Source organism: Cydia pomonella, chromosome 9 (assembly GCF_033807575.1).
Source record: "Cydia pomonella isolate Wapato2018A chromosome 9, ilCydPomo1, whole genome shotgun sequence".
Lineage (NCBI taxonomy): Eukaryota > Metazoa > Arthropoda > Insecta > Lepidoptera > Tortricidae > Cydia > Cydia pomonella.
Genome location: NC_084711.1, coordinates 1,087,739 through 1,101,436, shown reverse-complemented (window position 1 = coordinate 1,101,436; position 13,698 = coordinate 1,087,739). Strand labels below are relative to the sequence as shown.

At 39.1% G+C, this 13,698-nt stretch overlaps 1 protein-coding gene across 1 annotated transcript in view; it reads left to right on the top strand.

Moving 5' to 3' along the window:
- The window catches only part of LOC133521057 (uncharacterized), a 142,673-nt gene that overhangs the window by 126,249 nt on the left and 2,726 nt on the right, over nt 1-13,698 (top strand). The window contains exons 8-9 of the mRNA XM_061855786.1: nt 7,471-7,605; nt 13,256-13,451. Coding sequence (XP_061711770.1) covers nt 7,471-7,605; nt 13,256-13,451 — 331 coding nt within the window. The remainder of the gene's footprint in view (nt 1-7,470; nt 7,606-13,255; nt 13,452-13,698) is intronic.

Genomic DNA, 13,698 nt, shown 5'->3' with positions numbered 1-13,698 from the left:
ATGTTTTCTCTAAAACGATACAATTCATAATAACATGGCGTATTTAACTTACCTCACCTAGTTAGTTGAGTTCTGTTTTGTTCTTATCGCCCCTTTCTTGAATAAGGTGCTTATGTACTGACTACGAGTACAAATATGTACGCGAAACCTCCGTTTTCACACGACTTTACGAGTTTATTGCCGTTTTTGCTCGCGCCGATATATCAGCACGATATCTGCTCATTAGGGTACATTTACACACTATTAACGGTATAATGTCGTAAGTAACTAATTAGGCTATTTTTCTGTGTGTATTGTTTGTAATTTGTTGATAGCTTTATTATGATACAGTCAAAATGCAATTTAGACGGCATGTACGGTAAGCAGCAGAGGTAATAAGCAATCATTTAATTAAGACCCAACACCATGTGATCCCAAACCCCCAATCCATATTGGGAACTAGCAGACACTGTACCCAATCCTCTTGTGTTTACAATGACAAGCGGCTTGTGCCCAGCTGTGGGACTGCGGGATAAGAGAGAAGCTACTAAACCTGACACCGCACATTTATATTGAATGGAATTTAAGTATAAAGTAAGAATTATAATTATAGTAATTATAGCTATTAAGAATTGTAATTTGTAGTGCCCTTATAGGGTTCATAGCCGTTCATTATTCAAATGTACCACCTTAGGTACCAATGAAAGCAATTACTGGTTTGATTTACTGATTACTGATATTTGGCGCTTCTTCGCCAGTAAAAAAATATTTTTCATTCCTTAGGCTCTAAAATGGACAGTTGTTGTTCTAAAAAGTGTGCAGTAAATGATACATTTCTGCACTAGAGACTTTTTTTCTATTATATGGATTTGTTATACAATTTCCATTCTAACATGTAACTCCCAATTCCATAAATCACTACACTTTTACCTAAATTGTTAATTGAAAGTACTGTCAAGAAATACTTATAGTATTTCTTGATGTTTAAACATTATTATTATTATTGGGGTGCTGCGGGCCTTTGAGTGCCACGTCGACCAAGCAGTGATCAATTGACGGCGGCTCTTTAATGTTCATCGTTCATCGTACTAATGCCCGTGGAATCCAGGAAGTTCCAGATTCTTTGGGCCGTAATGTTCTGTACCTCATAGGGTTGCAATACATGCCGCCCGAAGTAGGCACTTCTTATAGACATAAGTGGTCCACAGGAACAGAAAATGTGCATTGCAGTCGGACTCCTGGCAGAACCTGCATGTCGCATTTTGTTTTTTTCTAATTTGAAACATTTTTATTTTATTTATTTCCACACTTACAACTATCTTTACAGGTACTAAACCTAAGACAATAGTGTAACTATTAACAAAAAAATATTTTAACTTATGGCGCATATAACATAATGTGAACAATATGGACTTTGTGAATTCAGTCAGAGAACACCAAAACAAATCAATGCTCTCGGCTACTAGGTTAAGGGTCCGCACAGCGCGCGTCAACGGCGCCTTCGTGAGCAGGTTGGTGCGCCCGCGCCGCTCGGCCAGCAGCCGCGGTCGGCGCCGCCGCCACACGTACCTGTCGGGCACGTACAGGCTGACACAGCTCAACACTTGACTGTTGTAGGCTTTACCCCTTAGCAACCGAAACAAGTATGTCGCCAAACTCAGCTCTCTGCGCACCTGCAACTCGTTGTAACCCACCATGCCCAGGACAAACAACGTGGGATACATAAGAGGGTAAAAGGGATATACTCCATATTGCCGTAAATACAAAAAACGAATAAATTTATTTTGTATGCGTTCGACCATTAACTGGTACTTCGCCTCATGCGGAACATGTATTTGTTCAACTTACACTTAGTTTATACTTAGTAATTTTTTTTTAAATCCACATGTATTTTACTTTCCTCTTATTCGAAATGAAAAGTAAAGTGATCAACTCGAGTGAAAGTCATCATTTCAGCTTCGGACTATTGGCCAAAATACCTGACAGAAATAAGTGTCTTTCATCCCTTGATTAACAATCTACTTGACGACCTGCAATTTGACGACCGGTCTAGCCTAGTGGATAGTGACTCTGCCTACGACGGCGATGGTCCCGGGTTCAAATCCTGGTAAGGGCATTTATTCGTGTGACGAGCATGGATATTTGTTCCTGAGTCATGTGTGTTTTCCTATGTATTTAAGTATTTATAAATGTTTATATATTATATATATCGTTGTCTAAGTACCCTCAACACAAGCCTTATTGAGCTTACTGTGGGACTTAGTCAATTTGTGTAATAACGTCCTATAATATTTATTTATTTATTTACTATAAATGCCCAAAAAACGCGCCCATGACTCAAAATGCTTTGTACTTAAATTACTACTACTTTGTACAATGGTACATAGTTTTCTGCTTGTACAAGTGTACAGGGTATATTAGTTCCCACGCATAAACGGAACGTGAGTGCAGCAATGCGTATAATATAACTAGGGAAATGCTCAGGGATTAACGTGCTCGTAGTATATTAACAATACCACAGGCTATTAGGCATTAACCGCAAAAAATAAGTAGGTACCTACCAATAACGTCTAGAGTCCGTCTAAGCTTACTGCGCGCCGACTTGAACTTAACGAAATGTGAGAGTGTCATTGTAAGCGGTTATATTTTCATAAATAAATAAATATTATAGGACATTATTACACAAATTGACTAAGTCCCACAGTAAGCTCAATAAGGCTTGTGTTGAGGGTACTTAGACAACGATATATATAATATATAAACATTTATAAATACTTAAATACATAGGAAAACACACATGACTCAGGAACAAATATCCATGCTCGTCACACGAATAAATGCCCTTACCAGGATTTGAACCCGGGACCATCGGCTTCATAGGCAGGGTCACTACCCACGAGGCCAGACCGGACGTCAAAATATATAAAATTCATAATATATAAAATTTTCACACCATTGCAAATGCCATGCAGAACTAGATTGGTCAGACTCTAAACTAAAACAAAGTGTACGGATAATTCCGAATATTTCAAATCGCTGGTTGATTCCGAATGATGTCTAATATCAAAGATATAACTCCGTATAACATAGGTCAATAAACGGCCCGATTCGAAGAGTGATTAAGACACGTTTAAGATCTTTAAACGATCGATAACTAAACGACATGTCAAATTTGACGTTTGGGATTTGCAAATATCCATCAGTAGGGCTAAGATGGTTGGCTCTTTATCATTTGTCACCATGCCTGTCACGTTCTATCAAGTATGTAAGTGCGAAAGTGACGGGCATAGTGACAAGCGATAAAAATGGAACCATGCTGCCACTGCTGGTCTTTCATATCCTTGCGAAATTCCAAGTTGTCATTTTGATGTCACTTTCATAGTCTGGCTGTTTGCGTTTTCGAATTGTGATTTGAGAATCGCTGTGGTAGGTATCCTTTAATTTGTTTAAATCTGGCTGCGAGCCTTTATTACGTGCCAGATTACCTGCACTGGGTTTATCCGTGTTGAGATGGATTATCGACCATGTTCACGGGCACGAGATTCGCTAATTGCTTGAAGCCGTGGTTGACTGGTAGAGAATGCCATTTGGCATTAAGTTTGCTATTTGTATATTGTTGTATATATTTTGTGCAATAAAGATTAAATAAATAAAAAAATACACATTACAAAAAATACATATAATTCTACCCCATATACGCTGAAAAAGATCTAGAGTCAGACCAAGATAAGTTGGCAGCGATTTTGGCAGCCCAGACGGTGCAAGTGTTATTTTAAACGTCAAACTTCTATGAAATTATGACGTTTACTTGACACTCGCACAGGATGGGCTATCAAAATCGCTGCTAACTTATCTTGGTCTTACTCTTCTTTTAACCTCTCAAAGACACTAATATGTTCCTGTCCACGGGCAAGTTGGGAGTAATATCGAGAGAAATCATTTGATTTACCCACACAAACATACAATGCAAGGTGTCGGTACTGTCGGTGTCGGCGTGAGGAACAAAGGCCGAGGTGCCGGGACCTTCGTGTTAGGCGTTGTAGGGAGACTGTCTTATATGATGAGAAGGGATAGCTGGGCGTACATAGGTGGCCCGAGCGAGCTGCGAGCTGCAATTTTTTTTTATAACACATCGGTGGCAAACAAGCATACGGCCCGCCTGATGGTAAGCAGTCTCCGTAGCCTATGGACGCCTGCAACTCCAGAGGAGTTACATGCGCGTTGCCGACCCTAACACTCCGCACCCTCGTTGAGCTCCGGCAACCTTACTCACCGGCAGGAACACAACACTATGAGTAGGGTCTAGTGTTATTTGGCTGCGGTTTTCTGTAAGGTGGAGGTACTTCCCCAGTTGGGCTCCGCTTAGGGTTGCCAACAATTTTTTGGTAGAATATAGTATTTCCCAGAATAAGGCATTAAAAATATAGTACATTTCAAAAAATATAGTACTTTAAGATAAAATTCTTAACATAAGTGTAATATGCGTTTCATCATACTTACTAGCACTCTGTTAAGATTAGTTATGGTAACGATTTTAGAGCAAAAATGTAAAATTGATAGATTTAGTCGTTGAAATTGTACTCCTTTTGTTACGCAATATCTAAATAACAAGTATTGGTTTCTATTAGCACGTCTTCTCATCTTGCCTTTTAATAATGAGGTCGCAAGCGTGCGTCCCCGGTAATATGTGACGAGAAGGGACAGTTTATAAAAATTCATCAAAAAACTATGGTAGTAAATTATACCAATGATGTATAAGAACAGTTTTAGCAAATGTTGTAGATTGTCCAAACTTTACGAAATTTACAAATAAGATCAACAAAATCAGTGCTTTACGCGCGTTTACCTAAACGTCCATCAGAAAAACAATCATTACTAATTAAATGAGTCTATTTAAAAAAAATTAAAGGTAACAAGACGCGCTAATAGAAACCAGTACTTGTTATTTATAATAGTTAACAGAAATTGTACAATTTCATCGACTAAATCTATGAATTTCACATTGTTGCGACTAAAATCGATAAGGGCCTCTTAACTATTCCTTTTGTGTAGACCACTCTCTGTTGTCAAAATCATCCTATTCCTAGACTCCAGCTATCATGCCATCAGTTAGTCATATATGTAAAACTGCTCACTCGTCATCTCATTTACGCCCAGTAATAATGAAGAGTAGAAAAAAATCTTTTTAATAACAATATTTATTTAAAGTTTAAATTTACATTTCTTATTGAGCTTTGTGCACTTTTAAGTAATGTCTAATTTTTAATAAAATGAGACAACGATTCAGTACATTCATACTGAATATTTATGACAATTTAATAGCTCACTTTTATTAAATTTATGTCAGCCCCGTTGCATTCCTCACGCCATTTTGTCTTCATACTTGAAATAATTTTATTTGATTAGATTAAATTGATAATCGATCTTGAACAAATTAGAGGGATGTCGAAAATATAGTTTTTTAGCGTACTATATATTTTTTCAACAGTATATAGTACAGAGAGCCAAAATATAGTACAATACAGTACGGTTGGGAACCCGTAACCCATAGCAGTCCCTACCAAGTTAGATTAAATGTTAAAAAAGCTGCTTGTAGCTCGTAAATGCTCATTTGGCCGTCCCTTTTGAATGTGCCATAATAAGACAAGACACAGAGAGAGCGGCGATTATATTGACATTAACAGTCGGGAGATGGTAACGACGAGGAAATTGCCTCGCTTCTGTTTCCGAGTAAATTTGGCAATTTAACGCTCTCTAGAACCGGTTTTACAATGAGAAGCCCTATACAGCCCCATCAAGTATGACAGCCGTAAGAATCATTTGAGCATCAGCTTTAATTTAGAATTTGTTGCGGGAGAATACCAAAGAGTAAAGCAAGTATATGAGAATACGGTAAACAATTGAATGGGTTTTCCAGTAACTTAGTATGGCAGCATGGTATGGCAGTATAATTACTATAATTAACAATATTGTGCAGTATTGTTTTTCTTCAAAAATATTTCATGTGTGTTTGGTGATCAAAATCATAAGTTCAAACTTCGGTTATACTGTATAGAGCAGAAAGAATCGTTCAGCGGTTAGGTTTACTTTACTCTTTGGGTTAGGTTAAGAACTGTCGTGTTTGTAAGTATATTTTTTACTTGATTGATACCTAATCAATAAACAAAATATGTAAGGTAAGGTAAGGTAGGGTAAGACCGACCGGGACAAGACAAACACTTGTATGGAATCCTCATACTGTTTGTCTTTGTCTTACCCCACCTTACCTTATACAGTTAATTTGTGCAAACACGGCCATGTTCCTGACATTATAAAAATGTACGGCATGGATAATGCACTAACCGTCTATAACCCCCTTTTCCGGCCTACGTCTTGGCATTAATATTATTATCCTTGGTATTCACCGAAATGATGGAGGCAGTTGCGGTCAGTGCTCCGCGTGCCCTCAGCCGTGACTCCTGCCTGCAGGGACCTACTATACACCTTTAAACATATCTACAACTTGCACAAATGTACCTATCCTGCAATGATACGACAATTTGACCAGGCAATCAACAATACTAGGTGGTAACGCAGTTTCAGATAATTTTGGGCGTTTAGTTGGTCGGTCAGGTTTTTTGCTTTATAAATAATATGGAGGCTATGCTGTAAAGTCTGGAACGCACCTGGTTTACCCTTTCAATCCAAAAAATGGATTGGTCCACATTTTCGCTTCTTATGGATCAAAGCACATTTTGTGTGTGTATACTTAATTTAAATATTTATGGCAGTGGCACATGATTTCACCTATACCTATAGGTAAGTACACCCCGCGGTAACGAGCGCACCCAAGCGTGCCCGACGCGGATTATATCGACTCCTCTTTTTGCATATCGGCAGAACTTTGCCTTCAACGCGCCGCGTGACTGTGGTTTATTTTCAAAGTGCGAGATACAGTGTAAGGATGTATACGTACCATGTAAGGTTTCATCGAAATTTTGTTTAATAACGTGGCAAGCAAACTTTAGTAGAATCGATGAGCAGATTCTGCTAAAGTTTGCTGCTGGGATCACCTAATAGGTCATGCGTTGTACTTAGGATCTTCGTTACATGTCAGGCCGTATGTCAGTTTTAACGGGTAGTAGATACAGTGTTCTGATTTTCAAAATAGCGCATGCTCAGAAGCCACGGGGACTTTGATTTAAATAAAAATAAAACGATGAGACGACCACGACATACTTGTACTAATCTCGCGTTACTTTTCTGTGTCCTTTTCTAATAAATATGTATGGGGCTTGGGCTCGGAAAAGGAGAAAGCTTGACATGCTGGTTGCGAGGGATGACAAGCGTGCCAATAGTTTATAAAAGCATGAAAGCGGACCCTGGGCTCTGAAACAATAGCGGAGTATGCAACTGGGGTAAAAACGCTAAGATGAGAAAGTGAGAGAAAATGGAGTATTCTATACTTATAAAATTCTTGCGGCTAACATAATAAAAACCTATTTGTTACAGCACGTTGCGGGAATGCGGCGGCAGCGCCTTGCTGGTAGCAGCAGAAGCAAGGGACGGATCCTGGGGCGCGGCCCCTCGTGGTACTGGACTGTCTGTCGATTGGTCGCGCGATAATACCCTGAGGGTTGGAGACAGGTTAGTCCTTTTTTTCAAACACTTGGCTTAGTATTTTCGTTGCTCTGATATAGTTCTGCACATAACATCCATGATTTGACAAGACAAACTAACTTACTAGGGTAGGATGTATTTAGCCTAGGGCCAAGGGGGACATGGCTCGGGGCAGCAGGCTGCGAGGGCGGCACAGGCCCCACGTTTCCAGAAGACGCCAACGAATGCATTTGTGCGCGTTATATGGGGCGGCCCAAGCCAGCAGATTTTTCTTAGTTTCCAGCTGTGCATCAGACTCTTTATTTACTTTAGCTAATTATATATATCTCATTGAATTTAGCCACGCTAATCAAGTGATAAGTGTAAACCGCGGAAAATACCATCTCCTTATACAGCTAGTCAGGATAAATTTATGTTTCACGCATACTTATGTACGCCAATCGAAAAAACCTGTCTATTATCGATTCGCTGAAGCTTGTCTCGGTTGAAAATAGGCACTTGAAAAGTCTGACTTCAAAAAGGCATAAGGCTGGTTAGGTTTTGTATTACTTATGGCGTTTATGAGTTGAGTGTATCGGGGGCCAATCATGTGGCGCCGAGCGTGTGCGATACCATCACGATGCGCTGATTGTGGGATCGACCTCGCCGTATGCGCACAATTTGCGCATGCCGAGCTTTAAGACCAACGCAGACATGCATTCAGCCAGAATATCTATGGTTCTGTTTACATTTATATTCTTTTCTACCGATCACAGAATATAACGGACAAATTTTGCTTGACCATTGTCTCAATTTATTACGAAACAGACATTCAGATGAGGATTTGCGTATAGATAAGCGTGTAATAGCCCTTACTCTGGCATCTTTCCGAATTGACAGAATAAGGTCCAGAGCAGTATAAATGCGCTCTACTAGGTATTACGCATAGTCCATAATAACGACTATGCGTAATATAGGTACCTCCTACTTTAACCTAAAGGTCCTAAAGCTCGGCTCAGTATATTACAACCAAATTAGGAATCACTGTATACGTGCGCTAACTCGGAGCACGTTCTAGTGATTTGATGTCGATAAATAAGATGTCGATATATGTGTGCTCACTGTAAAATCTCGATTACTATAAAGAGGTTCGATATAATATCTGATATTGAGCCTCTTAAGATAATCAAAGTATACCGATGTAATTTCAATCAAAATATTCATACTATGGAATTATTAATTTATGTTGAATAACATCTAGATCTTGACAGTAACATCACTTTAGTATTCGTGCCCGACCCCCGCGTTAGCACACGTACGAGAATCAGAAATAAAAGACCTTGTCAAATTATCGCTCAGTACCTCCCCGGCGGCGTGTGGCACTTATCGCTAAGCACCAGCTTCAATGCAGAGTATGGTTTAGTCAGTAGCTTCAGCGCTTTACTTCACATCACGACATTAAACTAAAAAGTTCGAAAAACTCCCGATAATCTGAAAAAAATTATTACATGTTTGTTGGTTTCACCATTTTCACTAGGTAGAAGACTATAACTGACAAATTGTATGTAATTGCAGTATATATAAATTATGTAAATGCAATGTAAACGAGAAGATGGCCAGCGGGGTGCCATTTGTCGCCGTCTCATTTGAATGTGAGGACGCCTTCAGCCGCTCATGGCAATCACAATCGCTTAACGGGCACGAGCGCTCGAAAAACTTTGCCGTAAAACTCACCACAGATGCAAGGAAATTCAGAACATGTCTACGGGTCTATTTGTCCAGACAGGATTCATTCAATAGAATGAATCTAATAAGTTCAATGGCAATTCTACTTATATAACAGATTGCAGTTAAGATTACATTCTCCGAATCACTTTTCGGTTTGGATCTGAGACGCGCGAGTGCCAGGCATGCTATCAACGCTAGTGCGTTAACAGTAAATTGTCAAGCGCAAAAATAGTAGATTGTACAACAAGAGCATAAAGCGATACATTTTTATACCAGGCAATTTATCCTCGCTGCGCTCGGACCAATATAGTCGAGGCTAAAAATGGGAATTTATGTCTTTTTATGTCTGCTTTTCACTTCGATTGCGAGGAAAATTTCGGGGGCACGCTGGCAGGACTGGCAGATTGTATGGCAGATTATGAACTTTATGGCTAAGTTAATAAGGGTCGTAATAGATGATTTTACTTTATGCTTTAGCGCTAAGCAATTGTATGTCACTTACACGCGACTTAAATATCAATTTTACGAGCATGAGAAGTAAAAATGTATTATAATGCCGTTCAGCGCCATTTAATGCAATCACACATTTGTAAATCTTATTATAGCACCAAAGATTACATATATTAATGACAAAACTGCTTGGGACTGAGTTAACATCTGATATTGATGTTTATATTGTTTTTATTCTTCGGGTTGACATTTATTCCCTTGTTTTTATGTAATGTTTGACATTGATTAATTGTTACCAATTGTATTTATTTATTTCTTGTTTAAAATCCAATGAATGTTTGTTATATATAGATATATTTTACTTTTTGTATACTGACTTGTCAAAAGTGCTTATTTTTAAGCCTACTTGAATATTCGATTTTTGAAGTTTTGAAGTTTGACACAGAATATTCTTCCACTCCACAATCTGCTGGGCCTAGGTCATCTTACATTGGTTCGTAAGCTACCGCTACTCTACCCGCTACGCACTAACCTCACGGCCAGTTATTACTGGACAAATTATTGCGATTACGGACAAGTAATGAGCCGGGTGTATTGAATGTTCGTGTGGGATGATAGGATAAGTGGGCTCCAGTGGCGAGATGGTTCGGGAAATGTTTTGCTACGGATTTAGCATAAGATAAGGCTGTACACGCTATCAGATCAGATTGAGATGTAGCGAGGAAGGATTCGTTTTTTTAAGAACATGCGGGGGTCTTCACATCACGCTCCGGTGTGCGAGCGGAACATTGCTATATACGTGCATAGCCTTGTCACGCTCATACATTGGAGCGACGGCCGAATTCGCATAGTACCTATGATAACAGTCGTATAGAGTCAGCGACGGGTAAAGTTCACAATTCCTACTTCTTTAAGGCTTGTGTTCGGGAAATTGAGGTGTCAGTCCTGTGTTATCATTTGAGATATCGAAACAAAAGAATTACCATGTTTCATTGGATACAAAACATTCCCAAACTCGGGAAAGATTCTATAATTCAGGATTCATCTCCAAGATACGATCCCAGGTAGCTTGGAGATGAATCCTGAATCTTTCCCGAGTTTGGGAATGTTTTGTATCCAATGAAACATGGTAATTTTTTCGTTTCGATATCTCAAATGATAACACAGTTAGGACTGACAGGGTCCCATTTATTCCCAGTTTAGACTAACAAATATATATGCATGGATTATGCCGTATTACTGACGCATTTAATCGCATTCATCTCTGTCACAGATACTTATCATCTTTGACAGATGCTTAATCTTTTAGCCTTATATGTAACAATGATTACCCTCCTTTGCCATGGAGCCCAGATTAATTCAAACTACATGCAGTTCCCAGTAATTAAATGCTAAGTTGGTTGCGCAGCAAACGTGTCGACATTAATTTTGCCTATCTGTCAGCGCTGGCGCAGCGGATAGGCCTATTATATACCTACGCTTAACTTTGCTTTTTTTCACAGTTCAACCTGGTCCCAAAATAAACAAAACTTCTATATAAGTTCTAGGCGAAGATATACTTACATAAATAGATAGATACATCCATAAGATGCCATTAGGATTGTGTCTCCATAAGCGTTACTGCTGCAGGACCGTCAATTTCCTTGATACATTTCTTTGATTGACCGCTACAGTAATGCGACAATGACACAGCAAGCACATAATGCTTCTCAGGACCCAAAATCACCTTACAAAAACTGTCTTATTAATAGACCTAGAGATTTTCCCTTGCACGAACCGCACGAACGTCATGTTGTTAGTGGTTGACAAAATAAAAACATCGACAATCCTGTTATCGATAATTACCTACTTATTCTTCAACGTCAATCACTTTCCATATTTCCGCTGTGCACCCATTAGATTAGGCACATCAGTGGAAGACTGGAAGTTGAAAAATCTTTTAGTGAATTAAAGTGGATTATTCAACGAGAGCCGTGACCAAGTTTGACACCTGAAAATATATAACAAATTGGTAGTTTAGTCCGAGAATCATATAAAAAAAACCTGTATGATTGTTTTATTATGCGATGGTCATTTGCAGGACAACCTCGGTATATGTGTGTCATGTTTTTTTTAAATGTGTAAATTATGTTGGGCAAAAACTTTTTATAATTTATTATATTTCTATAAGTGAACACCTGTAATTGGCTCTGTAATTCTATTGTAAGTTCTAGATATATATATAGCGCTGTTGGTTTTCCATATACTAAAATAAAATAAAATAATATATCGATAAACTGAATATCGGAAGGAAGTCACTAGTGTTGCCTTGTTCGTGCTAATAATATCTCTAGGTCTACTTATTAAGTTATATGGGCCATCTACTTTAAAAGTTGGTTTTTCAGTGTTACCCTCGCTCTTCTCTGTGGACATAATGATAAAATGAAGTTATGGAGTTAATATACTGGCCAAATGTTCTGCACTGTGTTCCCATAACATTAATCTATGTCAGCTGTATCATGTATTTATTACCCTCAATTTACATTTTTATGCACATATTTAACTTCATTTTCATTACGCAAGCGTTAATAGTCGTAAAGATGCGACCTGGATTAGGAACTTTCACAAAGGAGTCTGTAATCTTGATATAGATAAAACGATAACTCATTCACGCCAAAAGAAAAGTAGTATACGTCTATGCGGCTCATAGGGAGATAGTACGTTTCTTAATTCGAACGCGTGCATAGTTTGCACGCATCATCCGCACATGGTTACTGACTAATTTAAGCCTTATTCCACAGATATAAGATCTTAGTGGTGTTAATACGCTCTCTTTCACACGCACGCGAGTAGTCGGTAGAATTTCGCTCATGGCAAAAACGGCGGGAGCACGCCATCAGTAATGAAGATGCATTGTTTTTGTTTGTCTTGGAGTATGCTGTACACTTTATAAGTAGGGTTTGAAATCGGTACACATACGAGGAATACCGAGTTTTTTCGTGACTGTTCATAATTTGCCAGGATTGCCAGGTTCTTTTTCTACTCTCCTCTTTTTCTTTATGAATTTATGATAGTGTTCTAGTTTGGCAATCCAGTTCTGTCAGTAGAAAAAGGCGTCAAATTTTAAAAACGTAGGCGCGAAGGGTTATGCTCTCATATAAAATTTAAATTTCGCGCCTTTTCTACTGACAAAAAACGTTTGCCAGAGTTAGATTTGTGGATGTGAGTTAGTAAACCGGTTTTAAGTAAAAAGGAAAGGGATTCCGTACGAATATTTGGACAATCATATATTAGGTACTATATTGTGGTACTACTGGTACGAGACATCTCAAAATTACATCAAACTCCACATCCGTCTAAGCGACAAAATGTTTCCGCCCCACTGTAAACATCATATATTTCTAGAAATTTGATTTTTATGGTGACCGTGTTGCCAAATCGGTACAGAATTTGCTTAGACTTACTACCTTCTTGTTCTTGTCCTAGTCAGTATAAATATGTTTAAAAGTATTTTAAAAAAATACATAATATTGTTCAACAGGTTGGTGGAAGTAAACGGCACGAACGTTCTATCATGCCGCAACGTCGAAGAACTACAGCGTGCAGCAAGCGCGGCGGCGCCGGCGCGCCTTGTCCTGCTGCGCGTGCAGGGCTCTCCACCCGCCAGTCCAAACCAACCCAGTCCCAACAATACCAGCCCGGCGCCAGTTCCCGCTACTCCCAACACTTTCACACAGGTAGGTTCCGTTCCATAAATCCCGAGAAGCTAGGCTATAACCGCGAAAATCGAAGTTCGCAAATTGCGGGCATTTTTTTTATATACTATGTCGGTGGCAAACAAGCATACGGTCCGCCTAATGGTAAGCAGTATCCGTAGCCTATGTACGCCTGCAACTCCAGAGGAGTTGCATGCGCGTTGCCGACCCTAACCCCCCTCCCACCCCTCGTTGAGCTCTGGCAACCTTACTCACCGGCAGGAACACA